Source organism: Fundulus heteroclitus, chromosome 12, assembly GCF_011125445.2.
Source record: "Fundulus heteroclitus isolate FHET01 chromosome 12, MU-UCD_Fhet_4.1, whole genome shotgun sequence".
NCBI lineage: Eukaryota > Metazoa > Chordata > Actinopteri > Cyprinodontiformes > Fundulidae > Fundulus > Fundulus heteroclitus.
The window spans coordinates 25,823,864-25,845,681 of NC_046372.1; the positions used below are offsets into that span (position 1 = coordinate 25,823,864).

At 41.6% G+C, this 21,818-nt stretch overlaps 1 protein-coding gene across 3 annotated transcripts in view; it reads right to left on the bottom strand.

Moving 5' to 3' along the window:
* Nucleotides 1–3,705: 3,705 nt before the first annotated feature.
* Nucleotides 3,706–21,818, bottom strand: part of rusc2 (RUN and SH3 domain containing 2) — a 31,791-nt gene continuing 13,678 nt past the window's right edge. Inside the window, exons 4-13 of one of the 3 annotated variants that reach the window (XM_036144350.1) lie at nucleotides 18,784–19,479; nucleotides 16,502–16,696; nucleotides 16,238–16,399; nucleotides 14,531–14,607; nucleotides 13,557–13,731; nucleotides 12,500–12,605; nucleotides 10,540–10,586; nucleotides 9,497–10,457; nucleotides 8,411–8,575; nucleotides 3,706–5,864 (exon numbers count right to left, since the gene is read on the bottom strand). In XM_036144350.1, coding sequence (XP_036000243.1) covers nucleotides 5,657–5,864; nucleotides 8,411–8,575; nucleotides 9,497–10,457; nucleotides 10,540–10,586; nucleotides 12,500–12,605; nucleotides 13,557–13,731; nucleotides 14,531–14,607; nucleotides 16,238–16,399; nucleotides 16,502–16,696; nucleotides 18,784–19,479 — 2,792 coding nt within the window. In that variant the 3' untranslated portion in view covers nucleotides 3,706–5,656. Of the gene's footprint in view, nucleotides 5,865–8,410; nucleotides 8,576–9,496; nucleotides 10,458–10,539; nucleotides 10,587–12,499; nucleotides 12,606–13,556; nucleotides 13,732–14,530; nucleotides 14,608–16,237; nucleotides 16,403–16,501; nucleotides 16,697–18,783; nucleotides 19,480–21,818 lie in introns of all 3 variants that reach the window. The other 2 variants (XM_021317922.2, XM_036144351.1) reach the window with 2 other exon arrangements.

The window sequence follows — 21,818 nt, forward strand, 5'->3', positions numbered from 1 at the left end:
AAAGTTACAGATTAAACAACAATAAGAGCAACAATAAAGAAAGAAAGATTCACTGAAGAGCCTGCTTCTCTATGTGGTCTGGACAGTTAGAAATAAGCTGTAGGCGAGAAAGTAAACTGTAAAAAAAAATCTCTCTTTATATATAAAAGTAATAGATGAGGGTAAAACAGGCAACTGTGCATGAATAAAAAAAAAAACAAATGAATGTGGATGAGACATCAGTATTAAGGGTGAGAGGAGAGAGAAATGAATTGCACACATCCTCAGCATGAATGTTGCGCTTACAAACAGGAGACCTGCTTAATGTGGGTTTGTGGCTTCACGGTCAATTTAAGCTTCACAGCTGTTGGGAAAAACTTTGTTTTTCAGTCTGCAAGTGCGGGTATGAGTGAGTTTCAATCTGCTTGTTGTGACATTAGGAATCAAAGATGTGACTGATGGCTTGGAGGTCAGGCCCAGGGACCCTCGGTGCTGCTTCCCTCCTGTGGCGTCCTGCATGAAGCGCTTCATAATCCTGCATCTAGTGCTGCAGCGCTATAAGCCAGAATGCTATTGACTTTACACCACCAGAAGTTCATGACAGGCTTATATTAATTCTTAAAGATTTATTCATATAAGCAAAGATCGATCAAAAAAAAAAAAAAAAACTTTTTCCACTTTGAACGTAAATGTGTGAGTAAATGAATTCACTCCAGCAGGTGAATTTGTAATTAGGGCTGAACGATATAGAAAAAAAAGCATATCGATAAAATAGAAATCAAACCTTTATTCAACCAACTTTTTAGCAAAACTGCAAGTTTTATAAAGAACGTGGGCTCTCTGAACCCTTTGAAGGGGGCGGGGCTTATTGATGGATCCTTCCTGGGTCTGCCTTTGTGATTGGTGTGGAGAATAAAATATAAACCTACAGGACAGGCTAGAATGCAAAAGGAAGGAAAACTGTTATTGAACTTTTTATTGACCCTTTGTTTTCTATCGATATACATCTATCGATCGACACATTGTTATTAAATTATCGTCCAGCCCTAGTTGTAATGTCATATTTTTTTTATTGCATTTTCAGTGTTTAAACAAACAGTGTCTAACCTATTAGACACAGAACAGAACAAACATAAAACCTACATGACAGATGAAGATAAAACATGGTGCAAAAGGTGGCTGATCAGTCCCATGATGCTCATATACAGTTCAGGCCGCAGCAAGCCTCTTAATAGTGTGGAGGAGAGGTCCGGTCCAATATAGTCCAAAAATGGGCACCATACTCTGTAAAACTGGTCTTCACTGTGATGCATGACATTAGTTAGATATTCCAGAGGAATTAGTTCAAAAATGATTTCACGCCAACCACAGACAGAAGGAGCTTTGTCGCTGACCCATATTTTGTCTAGCTGCAAAGGTTAAGATATTGTGCAGTCTTTTGTTGGCTGCTGTTTTCAGAATCAAGGATGTGGGACCCATGTCTAAATTAACATGAAAGTTTTTCACCATTTCACTTATTATCTCAGCCCAGTATCTTTGAAGTTTGTGACAAGACCAGAGACAATGTATTAGAGTTTGCACATCAATGTTGCACCTGGGACAGAGAGAGAAAGAGAGAAAGAAAGCGGTTAAAGAGCCTCCTGATGAGGGGAGATATGTAGTCTATGTAAGATCTTAAATCGTATTTCTCTTGTCCGAGTACGAACTGAGATCCCTTTTGCAGGAGACTAGATAATATCCCACTTATCCTCATCTTTGGTTACAGACAACTCCCTCTCCCACACCCCCCCCCCCCCCCCCCCGCCCATCAGTAGCTGAATCTCCGCTCAGCGTACGGTGAAAGGAGCTCAGAGACGCTTTCACTTGTTGATTAAACAGAATTTTCTCAACAGCAGACGTTTCAGGGTTGTGCTGTGAGTAATATAATGCCTTATTTGCAAGAAACGATAGAAATCCTGTTTGGAGAGCTTGTAAATGTTTGCAAGCTGTTCAAATGACATTAGCTTATGATCTGCAAATAGGTCACTAAGGGTCTTATGTTCTTGTTAGATCATTGTCGAAAACCAGGGTCTGAGGAGCCTGGTCATATTTTTTTTAATAATGCACCAGGTTAGTGTCCTAATAGCAGCTGTAGATATTCTCTGGTGTCTCTGTTTTCTACCCTGGATCTGTTTGGGTTTTCTGCCCCACAGCATGTTTGTGAAAACAATTGTCTTGACATTCAGGGAGAGAATATGGTCCTTACAGCCGCCATAAACTAACATTACTTTATTAATTTGCTGTTGAATATTAGTACAATACTAGTATAAAGATGTTACAGAACTACAGTCATGTAATTCAGGTAAGAGTGTGGAGCTTCTTGAAGACGTGATGTCTTCAAGAAGATTGAAGTGGATTAGGAGCTGGAGAAAGAGTTAAATAATGGCGCCACCTGGTGGCAAAAGAGCTTTCAGAATCAGAATCAAGTTTAATGCCAAGTAGGTTTACACTTACAAGGAATTTGCCTTTATGTTGATGGTGCAGACAATATATATATATATATATATATATATATATACAGAATCTATAGCTTTCTGTCTGCTTTGACTACATGTTCAGGTGGGTTTGATTATAGTGGATCAGGGCGTTGCAGGTTGGGTGTTGGACGTCTGAGGATGCGTGAACCATTGAATACTCAACACCAAGTCAAAGCTGAAAGCTCCTTTATGCTTAAAAAGCACATTCTGAATGGGTCAAAATGTTACGCTCAAGACTTAATGCTGCTTTTATCGGCTCTCGGAAGAAATGTTGGAATTATTTGAAAGGGTAAACTAAGTCTGATGCTGAGATGATCCCTAAATATTGTAGGTCTTTAATTCAGAAACCTCTCAAAGGAGCCAGGTTAGATTCAGCAAAGGTCACAAGGTAGGGAATTAAACCAAGGACGGCTGCATCGAGGACTACAGCCTCTGTAAACGGCCCCCTACACCACGCAGGGATCAATTAGTTTCTAGTTTTTGGCCTAAAGAAGCCGAGTCTTTGCCTTTTTATGTGAAGCAAAGGCTCCCTGATGTTTTAAACTGGGACTTTTCCAACTTCCTGTAGATGCTAGCTGTGCTGCGTTGCTAGCATTGGCATACAAACATTTTCTGGTCCCCTGTGACTCTGACAGCCAACTAAAAAAAAAGTTTTCATAGCAACTCAGCCTCGACTGTTATATGACCTTTTGAAAAAAAAAAAAAAAAAAAAAAGCCAAATGAAAATATCTACAAGAAAGTTGATATTTTTAATGAGCCACAATTTTATTTCTATCCTTAGACATTTTGTTCTATGGGATGTTGATATCTCTGTAAAAAGAACATGCACAAAGTGTACAAATGTAATGACAAGAACAACAGATCTAACAAACATTACTGGTACTGGAAGAACTGCAAAAAATCTGCAAACGTTATAAAATCCAGATTTAAAGATATTTGTTGATTGCAGATCTACTTGGACAGAGATGTCCAACTAATCCATGAAAGCAGGATTCAGTCTAGCAGCTTCTGTATCAAATAAACGTCTCATTGGCAGGTATCCTCAGAGCTGAATGCTAATGAGGAAATGTGACTATTTTTTATTTTATTACACCAAACGTTGATATTTCAGGAGGAGAAAAGGCTTTTGTGCGCGGTGCCACTGAGGTTAGAGATGGAGAACAGCTCACGGCACGGTCGACGTTCAAGAAATAAACACACCGGAGACGGATGAGTTTGTGATCACATGAGCACTTTGTTATTTAACATCCATAGTAGTTTGATAATGCCATACATGGTACAGGCTGGGCACGGACAGAAGAGCGGTGTCACTGATGCTGAAGGTATTTACAGGCAGCCAGCGAGACAAAAGAGCAGCAATCCTTCTCAAACGGATCCCTCTTAAACCCCTGAGCCTTCCTGCGTCTCCGCTTTGATCATCAGTTTATTCCTCGGTGAACTCTGACCTAAACCAGCCGGCCCCCCCTCTGGGAGAACATGGACTGGAGTCAGCAGGCTGTTAGCGTTAAATCTAAAGCTTATACTTTCTGTATCAAATGTGAAATGCACTGATAAATCATTAATAACATTCATACGTACATAACCGTAGAGCTCTGTGGCAAAAAAATAAACCCAAAAAACTGACCACTGAAGAGGTTAAATATATTTACAATTCAAGAAGAATTCAATGTTAGAAATTAAAACTGTACAATAATTAAACAAAACCTGAATTTCTAAGTGTTGTCTTTTCCAAAAACGAAAAAAATAAAATTAAAATAAAATAAATGACAGCATTCATTTATTTAATAAATTTACATTAACGTTGCCACTGTAATGCGTTTGTTCTGGGAACCCGATCCTTCATAGAGGCAACTTTCACAGGCGGCTAGCTTGTAGCGCGCTAACGCTTCCCTTCATATCGTCACTAATGGGTCTGAGAAGAAGAAGAAGTGGGGGGGGGGGAGTCAAAGCAGACGGAGGATATACAAAATATCTAATGATGGCAGGACAGATATAAGGTGGGTCGTCGTCTCTTTTTTCCCTCATGAGCACTTTAAGGCATAGATGAGATATTTTTCTCCCTTTAAATACAAAATATGACACAAAGTAGCAACAATCCTCAGGAACGTCCAAACTTGACGGAGCTTCTCTGCAACTGTTGGCGTTAAGCGTTGCTTAAATAGCTGAATAAATAAATACCGGTCGAATGAAGGAGCCATTACGGCCTTTACAGTTTGTACCAGCAGGTTATACACACATGAAAGCAGGAGATCAGGCGAAGCACGGTCGCTGCAGGAAGCAGGATTTCATGCTTTTAAAGCAGGACCCGGAAGCTTCTGGGACTTTATTTCTCGTCTCGTTTGCTTAAACTACAACTTGGCTGTAAAAGTAGAAGAAAATAATAAACTCATGAGTGCCTGGGGGATTTCTGAGGGAAGATTAGGAAATAAAATCTGACACACAAAGCCAAAAAAAAAAAATAAAACAGCATTTTGCTACGACCGTAGTTAGTTTGGGCGCTTAGCCTGCAGCCCAGCAGAGAGGGACGGGCCTGCAAGCTTCATGTGCTTCAAAATGTAACTGAGGTTAATCTTTTAAATGTTGTACTATTTAAATTTTATCTAAGCTGTAAATGTTACTGTTAGAGAAAGAAAAGGACAAAGAGGACATGAAAAATGCCTGAAATGGCAGCTTTTTTTAAACATGTCTAACCTTAATTACACGTTTGCTGTTGGAGAACAAATGGATTAGATCCTTAATGGCTGCTTCTCTATCGCTAATAATGTCTTTTATATGAATAAAAAGAACAATCATCAGTTAATAAGCAACAAAAAGTCAAAGAAAGTGTCCTTGTGATGATTTTAGACCGTTTCCTGCAGCACGGCGGGGTCAACAGCAAAGAGCAGGTGATGTGAGCAGTAACCCGGTGACTTTCTCTTCACGCTGCGTCCAGATGAGAGATACTAGACAGCTAAGCTAAGCTTTTAGGACGGCGACATGTCGGAGAGTCTTTGGGTTTGATCTGCGTCTTATCTTTTGGTTTGTCTGGATGTGAGCATGCTTGGTTTGCTGGATGTGGGGCTTGTGGTGGGTCCAGGCACACGCCTGTGCATCTTCTCCATGTTTCAGTGTTTCTAACCAGTCGCTGTGCGGCAGGGAAAGCGTTCACTGAGAGGGTTTAGTCAGAGCGGATGGAGCCCGGTCTCCCTGTGGCTGTCCTCCATGCTGCTGAGGGTGACATAAACGATGGGAACCAAACCCTGGCTGGAGCCCAGGGAGCAGAGCAGCCAGTCGGGGTCGGCCTTCCTCAGAACCCGCAGGACGTCGCCCTTATTGAAGCTGAGCTGGCCGGGCTCCGTGGCTATGTGATGGTACAGCGCTCGCACTTCACTGCGAAGAACAAAACAAAGAAGGTAAATTAGGATTTCTAAATAATTAATACTAGGGCTGGGCAACGATTAAAATTTTTAATCGGGATTAATCGCATAATTTGCCCGATTAATCATGATTAATCGCATTGTATGCGCAAACTGCAAGAATGAATTCAAAAGTAGTGTAAAGAGCACTTTTATTTTAATATTCTACTGCCATATGAACCAAAGTGTTGTAACATTTGTAGCACTTATTTTATACTGGATATTTTAACCCACCTATTGAATTTAGTGCACTAGTTGATCTTTTCTTCATAAGAGAACAGCAAGCACTGCAGCCAAAATATGGCCTTTTTTGACCTGCTGTATATTAGCCAGTCCCTAAGCTTGATGTATCATGAAACTGTTGACCTTTTGGGTTTTGTGGTTTTTATTTTATTATTACAATTAAATAATAATAATAATAATAATAATAATAATAATAATAACAATAATGTTCAGTGTTTTTTCGCTAATCCACCTCTTATATATTTCAATCCTTATGTAATTTTGTCTGTGTTGTGTGCACCTGCCTGTTGCTTTAATCCTATAAATTTCCCCGTCGTGGGATAAAAAAAGGATTAGCTAATGTTATCTTATCTTAAATGACACTTTTTAATATATGTACTGGGTTCTTTGAAGGTTTTTTTTTTAAACGAAATGTAACTGGAGTGTTTCGAAGGAGGCCAATAAAGTCCAGTTAATACCTGGAAATCAGCATCAGTCTGACAATAAAGTAGACAAACATGTCCATGTTTTGATACATTAATCTTTCACAGAAAGATAAAAGTGTGAGGATCAAAGTAATTTAACTGGAAATGCTATTGAATAAGATTTTTTTTAATGCTAAATTAAAACGTGATTGTGTAAAGACTATTGAAAAATGATTAAAAACCTATTTCAGCCACAAAGAGTCTGACTTTCTGTGACCCATCAGTGGGTTCTGGACGGGTTTAAAATTGTTGCTGAGGTCACAGTGATGCAGCTCCATAGAGTTTTTTTATTTTTTTTTATTTGTTTTGCTAAAATGCCACTGCAGCTTGAGGATCTTTTTCTTTTGCACTGTTGTAAACACAGTATGATGCATTGCTGATAAAAGTGCTTTATATGCATCAGAGTCCCACATTTCTATCAGTTTTTCTTCAAAGAATGGAGAAGGTGTAGTGACTGCGTCAGAAACTGAACCATAATAATAAATGAGACATGCCAAATAATAAGTGATGTACTTAAATGCTTACTAGGATTGTTGATGTAAGCAATACTAAAACGATTACTCATTTAAAGATGCTCATTTGCATCTAAATCACAAGAAGCAAACTGTCTAATCAGTTTATGAGAAGAAGAGGAAGGCCTCAGAGGAAAGAAATAAGACCGAAGTGGATCTGGGAGATTTTTTCCCCCTGAGGAGCAGAACAGCAGGTAATGCAGTTATTGAAACAATGACTCCGGCGTTTCTTACCTACATTTCCAGAAAATCATCCACTAAAGTTTGTCATATTGTAAATAATCATATTTTAACCAGAAATAACTCTGTGGCCCTCAACAAATGTTGCCGTCATATTGAGTATTTTTCTTCCTAATCCCAAACCTATTGCTTACATATTAGCATCATTTTATTAAAATACTCTAAATCAGCTAAATGTAACGCCCTTTTACTAAAAATCAATAAATAAATAATTAACTGCTGATGGACCTAATATTAGTTGTGTTAGGGTCCAAAATTAACACTCTCCAGATGCCAAATGTGAGTAAATTTTCTGTTTGGCGAGTAAATTTCAGAGGGCTAGTTGCCACATGGCAAGTACCGTATGTTTCGGACTATAAGGCACACTTAAAATCCTTAAATCTTCTCAAAAATTGATGATGCGCCTTATATCTGATCACCGTTGTGCTTACTGACTGAGTTTATGTGGCAATGCGCTCAGAGATCTGTTAAAATGTGTAAATACACTGTGTCACTACCTGAGGACCCCTGAGCTGTCTACCAGACTGCCTGACTGTAATGTCTAAACTAGAAGTGCATTCATGTAAGTCAGCCTGGAGTACGCGCTATCAACAATAAACCTAGTAAGTTAATTAAATATAAAAGTTACATTTATTTTGGCCTTTTGTTAGAAACAGGGCAGTGTAGTCCAGCTACTCTGTCCTCCTGATAGAGACGATAGAGAGCTGTGGACGTGGAGGAGAGATATTACACACCTGGGAAGAATATTTAATGCTCCTTATGGTCAGAAAAATACGATATTGGTTTGGAAAAATATAAATACATAAATCTTTTGATGCTTTTAAGATCTTTTTACATCTCATATAAACATTTTACATCTTTAGGTTCAATTTAGTGAGTTGAATGAATTTTTTTATGGTGGCAGAGAACAACAGAAGCCTGATGAACATCATCAGTCTCAGTCAGGACTCTCCTTTAACCCACAGCACCAGCAAACATGAGCAGTTCAGATATTACGCAGCAGGAGGTGACGGCCTAGAACCAGATAAATGGATTAGGGTTATGATGTTTATGATGTTTACCATGAAGACGATGGTTTAGCTTCAGCTGGACGCCTGCATGGCGGCGCGGCTGTCGTTTGGCTCGCTGTAGCTGGAGGCTCCGCCTTCTTCCCGCTGCCTGCGCCAATGGTCACGGCTACGAGGTCCAGAATAGATCTGTCCAAAGCAAGCCAACCAGAGGGAGGCCTGAAACACGAAGCAGACGCAATAGTTTAACGTTTCGAGTACGGATGACGCCGTCGGCTAATCTGCGTATTTATTCATACATTGTGGAAGGAGGAAGCTGCTGCAGAGAGAAAAAAAGTGACTGAAAACAGAGATTAAATGTGTTTGGAACCACAAATGACCCTTATGAAATGATTTATATATTCAATTCAATTCAATTTTATTTATATAGCGCCAATTCATGAAACATGTCATGTCAAGGCACTTTACAAAGTCAAATTCAATAATTTTATACAGATTGGTCAAAAATGTCCTATATAAGGGAACCCTTATATGGGAAATATATCTATTTATAAATAATAAATATAAATATTTATTATTTAATCCTGAGACCGTCGTCTTTAGTTTTTATCCCTTCTAACGTGGCACAGTAGCCACTAGCAGCCAGACAGGACGGAGATTTAAACATTTCATGATATTTAAATTCATTTCAAACTGACTATGGTTAGTATAAGTGTGTAATATAACATAATATAGAATATATAAATGATTTACATTGCCATAAAACCATAAAAACACAGACTTCATTCTGAAGGTGTGGCGGTGCGCCACGGTCAACTAAAGGTAGCAGAAACCTGCAGGATGTTGGACTTTATGTGAGGTAAATAAGCAGCAGTGGTGGAGAGGTGCAGCATGGAGGCGGACATGCAGCGTTCACAATAAACTACGTCAGTAATGATTGAAGCTCAGCTGTCTGCCAGCAGTTATACAGACACCAGTGCTGCTGAATAATGTGTTAAATGCTGCAGATCTAAATATTCTCCATTAAGGACAAAGAAATGTAGCTTTTACCAGAACCACGGTTCTAATTTAATCCAGATCTCTGGACACCGTTTGTTTTTCTTTAAAGCTGTTAAACCTGAAGGAACGGTCGATTCTCACCGTGTCTTCTGGGTCTTGGCTCTCAGGTCAGCTCCCTCGGCTCTCTGAGGAGAACCGACATTAGAACCGAACAGCCTGCCCCAGCGCAGACCCTGTGACGGGCTCTCCTCCTGGGACGGCGCTCCTACTCCAGCCTCGCCGTCCGCCATGACGCTCGCCTCTTTCTCCTGGTTGAGGACAGAGTCGGGGGGGCTGCCCATCCACGAAGGCCTTCCTCTGGATCCCGCCGGCTGCCCTCCACAGCTGCCGTCGCCGCTCGCCCCTCTCTCCCCTTCGGCCTTGGACTCGGCGCCCTCCACCACCCCCTCCCTGGTGGGCGGGGCTTGGTTCTGCCGCCTCTCTGAGGACTTCTTCCTCTTCTCGGCCTTGACGAACTTGGAGGCCTCTGTGGAGCGGTCGATGTAGACCTGGGAGGACTGCATGAGCTGGAACCACCAGCCGGCCTGCTTGTCTCCCCGCTGACGGCTCTCCTCTCCGGGATCCTTCTCCTTCCTCCTGTCCCGCTCCTTCACGTCTCCTCCTTCCTGTCCCACTCCCTTCACCCGCTGCCCCTCCACCGGCTTCTCCTTGCAGAGATCCGCCATGCCCACTCCCTCCCTCCTGCACTCCACCCTCTCCATCCCCGGCCACGTTCCCTCCCGCCGCAGCGCGGGCCTCTCGCTCCTGGCCTCGGCCCCGGAGTCTCTGACCATCTCGCTGACGGTGGCGCTCCATCCTCTCATGAGCTGGAAGGTGGAGCGGCTGGAGGGGCCGCCGCTCTGCCCCGCCGAGCACAGCTGCTCCTTGCGGCGCATCTGCTCCTGGCCCTTCTGCAGGAGGTGCGGCTCGAACAGGAGGTCCAGGTCGAACGGCAGGAGCGACAGCGGCTGCAGCAGCAGGAGGAGCTCCTCAAAGAGGGGCTTGCAGGGCCCCTGCGAGAGGGGGAGGAAACCCCAGAGGCTGTAGTGCGCTGCTACGACGTCTGCGAGGAGAAACGCAAACATCAGCAACCAGAAACCCGAAAATATGAAATAAATACCGACTGTTGGTCACTCTGGTGTTACCTTCATGTGTGTAGAGGTGGTTGAACCAGAACTCCAGAGATTTCATGCTGAAACAGGAGGATAATACAGTTATTACAAGTGTAATAAAAGTGAAACACATCTAATGTCTGGACCTGGAAATAAAAACGTATCTTTTGGACTGTAAGGCGCACTTTAAATCCTTAAATCATCTCAAAACCTGATGGTGCGCCTTATATATGATCATCGTTGTGCTTACTGACTGATTTTATGTGGAACAATGCGCTCAACAATCGTCCACTAAAGTTTATCATGTTGTAATTTATCACATTTTTTGCTCTTAACCAGAAATAACCCTGTGGCCCTCAACAAATGTCGCCGTCATATTGAGTATTTTTCTTAGTATCTGTATTGAGTTTGATATCCCATCCTTAATGCTTAGCATCCTTTTATTAAAATACTCTTAATTAGCTAAATGTAACGCCCTTTTACAAAGAAATAAAAATAATAATTCTAACATGCTTGGTTTTTAGAGTAACTAATTTTTCGGACTATAAAGCGCACTTAAAAATTCTTAAAATTTTCTCAGAAATTGACAGTGCATCTTATATATTATCACCATTGTATTTACTGACTGATTTTATGTGGTACAATGCTCTCATAAATCTGTTAAAATGTGTAAATACACTGTGTATTTACTGACATTACAGTCAGGCTGTCTACCAGACTGCCTGACTGTAATGTCTAAACTAGAAGTGCATTCATGTAAGGCAGCCTGGAGTACAAAGTAGCAACAATGAACCTAGTAAGTTAATTCAATATAAAAGTTATGTTTATTTTGGCCTGATGTTAGAAACAGGGCAGTGTAGTCCAGCTACTCTGTCCTCCTAACAGAGACGTATAGAGAGCTGTGGACGTGGAGGAGAGATATTACAAACTTGGGAAGAATTTTTAGTGCGCCTTATTGTCTGAAAAATACGGTAACTGAACTGTAATGACGACCTCTGAAGGTGGAAAGCAGCAAATTTGCTATAATTGTCTGTTTACTTTTACTGATACAATGATTGATGTTGCAGGGAGCTGCCACCAGGGGGCATGAGCGATGTAGGAGGATGGGATTTCAACCGGCATCTCTCCACTACAACAGAAACCTGAGACTCCTCCAAAGTGCAGGTTTTTACTAGGAGGCAGGGAAAGTGAAGGAAGGAGCTGCAGGAGACTGAGCTGCTTCAAAAGCCAAGAGGGCATCTACACGTCAGATTTAAAAAATATAGGCATTTTAATTTCAACACAAAACGCTGGTGAAGATTCTCAGTCATCCAGGTCATGATCATTCCAAAAAAAGTTAAAAAACAACAAAACAACTGGACTTTTTCCCAAAGTTTGAAGACGTTTCGCTTCCCATCCAGAAAGCTTTCTCACGGGGGATGAAGGAAGCCATTTACGTTAAGAGAGAAAAAAATAACTTTACACAGAGGAGGAGGGCTCCGGTTTAAACTTTCTAAAACTTACAACACAGCTACAGGTTTGATTCCTTTCAATTTTCACCTCAATCCTCACCTCCATGCAGGATCACAACATCTCCCCTGTAAGCCAGGCCTATAACGACCCTAACGACTCCCCATTGCTAAGAGGCGGACCAGTTTTGGTTTAATTTATCATCTACGCCATAACAACGCCTTTTTTTTGGCAATAATATAAAGATTGAAACTCAACATTACTCCAGACATTTTAAATTTAAAAGCTTTCTGGATGGGAAGCGAAACGTCTTCAAGCTTCGGAAAAAAAAAGTCCAGTTGTTTTTGTTCTTTTACTTTTTTTTGGAATCAACACAAAACACTCAAACTTCATCAAAACAGCCGAGCGCCTCGGCTCTCATGCACTGAAATGGTTTCCGCACATTTGATTTTACTCTGGCCACAAGTTAGCAGTTATCATACGAAGTAAACGGAGGAAAAACTTTACAGCGTGAATCTGTTAATCAGCGCGGTGAAGAACTCACTTGAGCAGGCCGAAGATGAAGGCGTTCAGCCGCATGCTGTGACTCGTCAGCTCTGAGAACTGGCTCACCTTGGAGAACAGGCTGTGGAGAACCCGAGTGGACGGCCCTGTGGGGGGGGGGGGAAGAAGGAAAGAAGACGAGATTCACCTCTTTCTACAATCACAGGAATTATTTTATTATGTGTTTATTATATGTGATGCTTTGACTGCTTAATAAAGGTTGAACTGCACATGCTGAAGAATTAATCCTGTTGGAATTATTTTTACTATTATATATGTTTTACTTCATTTACTATGTTCATTGCATTTATCACATATTTACTCATTATTATTAGAAAGGTTTGAGTTTATTCAGATATTAAGGTGTTTTTCAGATGACCAATATCTCTCTTATGTATTATTGTGTTTGTGTTTATTAGAATTGTCATTTATTTACTGGAGCATATACCATGCTTCATCCTACCTCATACTATTCAATTCAATTAAATTTTATTTTATTTATATAGCGCCAATTCACGAAACATGTCATCTCAAGGAACTTTACAAAGTCAAATTCAATCATTTTATACAGATTGGTCAGAAATGTCCTATATAAGGGAACCAGTTGATTGCATCAAAGTCCCAACAAGCAGCATTGTGTTTCAACTGTCTCTGTTATCAGAATCAGACACACTTTAATAATCCCAGAGGGAAATTACTTAATTTCTTATCATTACTTATCATTGCAGAAGGCCTGCAGAGATATGGCTCTTTTTCGAAGAGCTGAACTGAGCTGTGTGAACGGCGTTGAATTACCCAGAATGCCACATCATAACGGGGTTTTTCTAACTAGGAAACACAATAAAGAGAGAGGAAGCGCCGGCTGTGTCTTCAGAGCAGCAGGAGTTGTAGCTGAGCACATCTCTGCTGTTCTCCTCTCAAATAAAACCAAACTAACGTCTCTTGTCTTTTCTTCCCTTTGTTGTTTAATGAATGTTTTTAGGTGTTTGAACCTGCAGTAGAAACAGTGGCAGGGTCAGAATGAGATCTGGTGTTCAGACGTGTGGCTGAGCGCTCACCCAGCTGAGTGGAGGCCTCCACCACGCTCCAGGGCTGACAGCGGCGCTGTCCGATGATCAGGTCCAGCACGTAGGCCTTCAGGCCGTCCTGCAGCAGGTCGCGCAGGGCCGGGCACAGATACTTCAGGATCAGGTGCCCCACGTTGGGACTGACCCAGCTGTTGCCAAGCTTGGCCTGGAGGAAACAGAGAGAGGAGCAGAGTCTGAATCTGAAACGACTAACGTTCTGTTTTCTGTCTCTGGGTTAGGCTGGGCTGGATCTTTAATTACCAAAGCGTAATAACGACCTGACTGCACCGTTTTTTATCCGGCCCTCAAGAGCCAAAAAAGGCATATCATGTCATATACTAGAGGCATATATCCTTTTAAACTTTATAACTGTGCCTCCTGTAAAGAACGTTGATTTTTTTAACTGTGTAGTAACAGCATCCTACCACTAGATGTCAGTTTTCCCACCACACATTAAAACCCAGAAATGTCCAGAAAGAGAAAAAGTGATGCAGAATGATGAGAGTTTGAAGTTTAACTCACCCCAATATCAACTTTTTTAGCAGATAAACTGTATAAACTGGGCCTAAGGTGCTACTTGTATGTTACTGTGCTTTTTTTCAATATTTCTATGTAAACTGAAATTAAATTAAATCAAAAGTATTATTGATACAGTAGCAACCAGCCCTTTTAGTGACTTCATGATGCCAAAGTGGCCCAATATAGAAATGAGTTTGACACGCCTGTATTACAGCATAGAAACAAAGAACTAATGTAAAGTTACTCTAAAGAAACTCAAAGATAAAGATTGGTGCTGAGGAGGACCAGACGGTTGGTTTTACAAACTAAAAACAGCCTCAGCATTGGATGAAGAACAGGCTTCACCTTCATCTTAAAGGTGCTTAGTTATAATTTTCTTAAACAGAAACGTGACTCTAAATGTTATTGATTTCTATTTTTTTATTTTTTTTATTAAAATGACCAACCTTCACGTCCGGGTCTCTGCTGGTACCAAAGTGCGCCACAATCAGATCCACGGCCGTGTTCACGGCTTTCACCAAACCTGATGAACGAGAGGAAGAAAAGGTTCAGCCGGTGGGTTTTCATAGAGTTCGGTTGTTTTAACTCCTTCTTTACAGCACAAATATTTTTTTTATTATTCAGGACAAATTTTCCTGTGTGAAACTTTGTGGATCACCCCCCATGGCAGAAGCAGCCCAGGTTTACAGAAGGTACACCTGGAAGGTACACCTGGAAGGTACACCTGGTGCGTCTATGTTCACTTTCCTAGCGTCATGTAGCGAGCCAAAGTGTTGCGTAATCTCTTAGAGCGAGTGTTTTTTCAGTGAAAGGAGCAAAAGACGATTAATCTCACTGAGTCAGCTCCTGTTAAAAGGGACTTTTCGGTCCCACTGTCCCCCCATGCTTGCTCAGAATCCTGCAAAGTCTGCAAATTGATGCAGCTTCTTTAGTTAAAACCTTAAACCAACTGAAATAAAATGCCCACCTGAATCTGACTGTGGTTTATAGAAATTAAATTAAAAAGGGGTACGCTCATGGCGTAGCGGGTAGTGTGCATGTCTCTCCCCTTCATCTAGCCCTTTCCTGTCAGTCTACTGGGAATAAAAGCGAGCCACTAGAGCCGGAAAAAAATCGAAGAAAAAAAAGAAAGAAATTAAATTAAAATGAACTGCATGCGACTGGCTGTCAATCTGATTATAATATTTAATTGTAAAGGAATCGCTGCAGGTTTAGTTTGGACAAAACTAAACTCTGTGCAAACACATCTGAACTGGAATCCCTGTTCCCAGGAACGAGCTCAAGATAATATCAAATTACTGGAGATGCTCTAAGAATATTAAAAATAAAGTTCGAAGTTAATTTCCTTTATTCAGGACTGAAAGAAAGTTTTTTTTTTGCATTTTTTTGCATTATTTTCCAAAGAACTAACTTTTCTCATTAAACAAGACGCACTGCAGCATAACATGGGCAGATGAGTTTATTGTGAAGTGAAAAGCTGAAATACGTTAAATAATTCTGCAGCTTGAGTTTTGTAACAAAAAAAACTGTTAAATGCAAAATATCTTCAAGCATGAAGCTTATGATGGATATAAACAGATAAAGTTTTTTACCTTTAGTTGCTGTGAAGAAATTCTAAGGCAACAGTTTAAAGTTCAGCACAGTTTCCACATTTAATTTACGCAAAACATTTACCATATTTTTTGGACTATAAGGCGCACTTAAAATCGATAGAGAGCTGTGTACGTGGAGGGCCGGAGTGTTATTACACACTTAGTGTGCTTTATAATCTGGTGCACTGCAAAAAGGGAACTAAAAGTAAGTAAAACTTTCTCGAAATTAGTATATTTCACTTGATTTGAGCAGGTAACCAAGACTATTTGCCAGTGGAATAAGATTTTTGCACTTAAAATAAGAACAAATCATCTCCATCATCTTATTTCAAGTGCAGGATGTCTAATTATCTTATTTTAGGGGTAAAAAATACTCATTCCATTGGCAAATAGTCTTATTTAGCTGCTCAAATCAAGGAAAATATACTAATTTCAAGAAAATTCTACCTACTTTTAGTTCTTTTTTGCAGTTTGCGCTTTATAATCTGGCCTTATGGTCCAAAACATACGGCAGCTACTGAACCTTCTGAGCTCAAACCCCTCCTGGACGGGGGGCCGTACCTCTCTTCTGCGTCAGGTCCACAGAGATGTGGGCGTGTGAGGCGTAGCAGGAGGAGGTGGAGGCATCGGGCGACAGGCAGAACTCCTCAGGCGGCCTCTCTGTCAGGGAGAAGTAATCGGGCAGGAAGTCTCCGTAGCTCTGCTGCAGTTTAGCTGACTGACCTGCTGCAGGCACACAAAGCAGAGACGCGTTAGAGAGCCGCCTCAAAGCGTCCCATCTGCTCCCAGCATCTCTCAAGCTTTGTAGAACTGAAGTCTGGGCACCATGGGGCCATCCCAGCGAGGGGCCGGAGTGAGCCGTCGGGAAATCGAAGACGTTGCGTCGGGCGGGGCACGGTCCCCCGGCCCTTCTGAGCTCCAGGCTACCGGCAGAGTGGCCCCCAGGGGCCCTCTCCACGCCCAGGGGGTTTCGCCGACGGTACTCTCTCCATTTTAGAGCCTGTGGGGAGAGGTGGTGTGCTGTGGGAGTGGGTGGAGGGGGGGGTGATGATGGAGTCAGGTTAGGGGGGGGGGGGGGGGGGGGGTAAGCGGAGGATGTGAAGCATGCATGGCGTTAAAAGAAGAACAGGAGAACGTTCAAGTGGATGCATGAGCGGAGGGAGGAGAAGAGAAGAAAGGAGAGAAGTAAGAATGTGCAGGAGAGCCTGATTAGCATCAATGTTCTACATGCAGAGAATTCACTGAAGCTGGTTTATTAAACGCTGCAACTGACCAAATTATAAAATCATTAGAGGAAACCTCTCAGCTAATCCTGGGTAGTCTCAGAAAATTATTTAAAGAAATCATACTTTCTCCCTTAGAAACACGTTTGTTTAGGTTTGCCTTTGACTTTTCTACTGAAACATCATTAGTTCAATTTGATCAACCAAGAGTTTTTAAAATTTGCTTTTGGTTTCCATTTTCCCCGTGTTTGTTTCTACATTTTATTCCAACTTGCTTTTATTTTCCTATATTTTAATCATGTAAAACACTTTTGTTGTCTTTGTACTGAAATGTGCTACACTTTGCCTTGCCTTACAGATTTATTTTACTTTTTATATCATATTTAAATGTTTTAGATCATTAAACACACAAAGTGTGATCTGGATGATCTGCTGTAGCTAGCAGTAAATCCTGAAGGAGAACGTCCCGTCTGCAGCTGGAGAACATCTGGCTCATCCAGCAGGACGGACGCTGCAGTGGCCTAGTCAAAGTACGGTCTTCAATCTGACTGAGACGCTCCACACTCCAATGTGGACAAATTAAAAATCATTTTATTGTTTTTAAATGCAACATTTTGGTCTGAAACAAACCCAAAGCCTTTGTCAAGGCCCTCTGGTATAAAATGAATCGTATGTAAAAGCTTTTGGGTTCGTATATAGGGAAATTAAACTGGAATTTTATGTGTTATGGAGAGAAAGTTTAATGATTTTAAAGCTATACTAGACCAACATTTAGACGTTTTGGTCATAACGCACAACCGCATGTTTGGAGAAAACCAAACGCCTCATTCTAGCGGTGCAGCTCAGCGGTACACTGCAAAAACGGACCTAAAATAAGTAAAATGTTCTTAAAATGTGTGTTTTTGTCCTTGATCTGAGCAGGTAAATAAGATTATCTGCCAATGGAATGAGTATTTTGACCCCTAAAATGAGATAATTAGACATCCTGCACTTGAAATAAGACGATGGAGATGAGTTGCTCCTGTTTTAAGTGCAAAAATCTCATTCCATTGGCAAATAGTCTTATTTACCTGCTCAAATCATGGACAGATACACTAATTTTAAGAAAATATTACTTATTTTAAGTTCCGTTTTTGCAGTGTAGAGGGGGGGGGGTGACTTAGGCCCATCCCACCCCTCCATGCTGCAGTATTCTGCAGTCAGATGAGAGATCAACTAACCAACAACTTCAACTGGACCCAAACCGGGTCAGCAGCGGGCCGACGATCCCAAACATGCTTTACGCTCAAATGACTTTATCCTTCTACATGTTCCTCGTGTTGGAACTGATAAAGGAAAGAAAGCATTCAGTGTTTTGGCTCCTATAGCGTGGAATCAGCTCCAGTCTGAGCTCAAGATGTCAGAAACTATTTCATTGGACTTATTTCGAGCGGTTCTTAAAGATAGACAACAAGCTTGTATGAAACAGTGTCACTGCTTTTAAATTGTTTTTATTGTTTTATATTTGTGCATATGTATTAATTGGTTTTATTTTTGTAACCAGGTTGTAGTGTTTTTGCAGATTTCTGCCCAGGTCCCCCTTGAAAATGAGATCCAGATCTCAACGGGGTTTACCTGGTTAAATAAAGGAAAAAAAAAAAAAAAAAAAGACAGAGAGATGCGCTGGAAGACCCTTAAACCCAGAAGAACCAGGGTGCTTCAGTCGCTGACCCAAACTCTTTAAACCTGTGGTTCTAACACAAAGCATTTCTATTTTTGAAAAGCGTGGAATAAATTTTTAAATATTTTTTACATTACCAAAAAAAGCAACGAAGGTGTCTAAATTCTAACTAAAATAAACGACATCTGAAGATGAAGTAAAAAGACTTGTTCTTTAGAACCTACCATTCTGAGTTCTGGTTCCGGGTCCGACGCCTCTGTCTGCATGTTTGCTGGAGTCCAGGCAGCCCAGCGGGCTCAGAGCGTCCCCGTGAAGAGCCGGCAGGTTATGGAGGGCCCCGTGGTGGAGACACTGTCCCTGCACAGCCGGCAGCGTGGGCGGCACCCCCCCCCGCTTCACCCCCAGGGACGGAGGCGGCGGAGTGGGCGGTACCGGCGCCGACCCGTTTCCCTGTGTGACGGCGGGCGGCGTGTGCAACGGGCCGAGGCCGGCCGACAGCGGACAGGAGGGGCTGTGGGCCGGCCTGGGGCTGGGGGTGCAGGTGGAGCAGGACCCGGAGTTGGGCGCCCCCTGGAGACGGACGGGGGAGTAGCTCCCCAGGGGCGACGGCCGGATTGATTCAGGGGGCGGAGCTGCGGCGCTGCGAGAGCTCCGGCAGCCGCGCCCGTTTTCAGCAGCGTCCTCCCGTTCCTCGCCGACCGGGCCTCCAGAACCGGAACCGGAACCAGAACCGGAGCCGGAGCGAGCCTGCATGCCCGGGACGTAGCCTGTGAGCAGCGGCAGCAGAGGCTTAGGCTGGGGGGGTTTGGAGGTGAACTGGTGGTGGAAGGTGAAGGGCTGGATGGGGAGGGTGGTGGGCCGCTGGTCCTTACTGTAACGGACCACCACTGGCGGGCTTTCAGAGGAGCTGGACAGAACACCTGGGGGGAAGGGGGGGGGGGGGGGGGGGGGGGGGCAGAAATACAGAGAGAGGAACCAGCAGCTGGTTAGTTTAGCATCAGAGTGGAGGAAATACAACCCACGACTTATTGATTTATTTTGAAAAAGGAAAATACAACAATTTAAAGACGGTTACCATTATAAACTAAAGAACTGCAGCGAGGGTTAAGGGCGTCTCTTAGAGGGGCATGTAAAGATTTTGGCTCTTTTCTGTCTTTTTTTCCTGCTTCTTTGCTCTTGTGAAATAACTTTGTCCCATTATTAGCACTATTTTGTAAAGTACAGCAATCTCTTAGCGATGTCATGGCTCAAGATATTAAACCACGACAATATACGCAGTCAAAGTGAAATATGTCTGGTCAAGCAATGTAGATGCTATCAGTAAGTTTAATCTTAAATTATGATTATTATGATTTATTTAAATAATAATAATAATAATAATAATAATAATAATAATAATAATAATAATAATAATAATAATTATTATTATTATTATTATTATTATTATTAGCATTAGTATTATTATTATTATAAATTGAAATTATCAGTATTACTATTATTATTATTACTATTATTATTATTGCTCTTATTATTATTATTATCATTATTATTATTATTAAATGTTGTTATTATTATTATTATTATTAAATGTTGTTATTCTTATTATTATTACTATTGTTATTATTGTGCTTTAATTTTAACACCCTGTTGCATGCATGTTTGAAACTCTTATTCTGAAGTAGCACAGGAAGTAGTCATAGACTCCGCCCTGTATTTAAATCATTTGTCTGGCATTATTCTGGGAAGAAAACCAACGGTGACAGAGGCGGACCAGATGTGAACTATTTGTAAAATATCGTGACTTGCTAAACGCTAACCGCTAACGACACTGCAGTTCGCTGCTTCTGGCTTCCTATGAGTGCAGAAATAAAAGGTAATTTCATTATTTTATGAAGTGTCCGGCCTCCTCCCACAGTCCAAAACCATGACTGTTAGGTTAATTGGTTTTTCTAAATTGCCTGCAGGTGTGAGTTGTGCTGCCCTGGGATGGACTGGTGACCTGTGTACCCGGCCTCTAACCTAACGACTGCTGCAGATCGGCACCGGCCCCCGCAGAGACCCTGCAAGGATAAGTGGCTTTAGACAATGGATGCGTGTGCCTTGCTCCTGGGTCGACTGGAAGCTAGAACAAGTTTGGGAATTATTAACTGAAATGTACGTCACAGTGGGGATGTTGTTCTCAGTCACAAATTTACCAGGGACCGTTACGGAAACATTAAAAGTTTTACTTATTTAGAGTACAGTGTGTCTTCAAAGTGTAATCATGGCTTCTTCCTCCCTGAAGGGCCTTTCAGGCCACTTTGCTACAAGACTCGTTTCATTTAGACGCGGATACTACTCCGCCAGCATCTTCACACGGTCTTTTACTGTTCTCGGGTTAATCCGCACATTTCACACCAACACACATTAATCTCTGAACCTTTGTAATTGCATAACGGACTTGTGGAGTTCTCTTGCTGTATCGTGGCTGATTTTTTTTTACTTCCCATGATGCCGAGGTGTTGCTTTGAAATTCATCCACAGGTGTGAATTAACTCAAAGCCATGACATCATCATACGGGCGTTCTCAAATGGTTTACAGCAGCGGCCCTCACACCGGGGTCCCCTGACCTCTGGGGGTCCGAGAACCACGGGTTGGGGGTCCATTAAAATGCATGTTGTCGTGCCTGAGGAGGCTCTGCTGAGGATGGGTTGAGCTTAAGTAAGAATTCGGACAAATATTTAACTCCGTCCACTTCATCAAGTAATTCAAGTAATTTATTCATCAAGTAATTTAAAAGCCAAATCAGCTAAAATGAGGAAGTATGACAACAGTTACATCGAGAATGAGGATCTAATCTCCACCAGATCTCTATGAGGTGTATTTATATATATATATATATTAAAAAAAAAACATACATAATTCCTAATGTATTTAAGAGCACAAAAAGGCTGTTTAAAAAATACTATGAGCATGAGGAATCTAAAGGGGTCCTTGGAAAACAATTTGAGAAGCCCTGGTTTAAAGGAACAGCGATCTTAAGATGTGAACCGCTGAATCTGAGGCAGGTAAAAACAATCCTCTGAAAAATTATCTTGTTATTTTACCGTTTAGCTATTCAAAATAACTTTGCTAGGCCTTACAGTGTTTTTATAAAGGGTTAGGTGAATACCTGGTGTCAACCGTACACACCTACGCACACGCAAAACAGACCAGATGCACAAAAAATGGACTACAAGCAACAAATGGGGTGAAATGCTGCTACTAAGTCTATTCCAT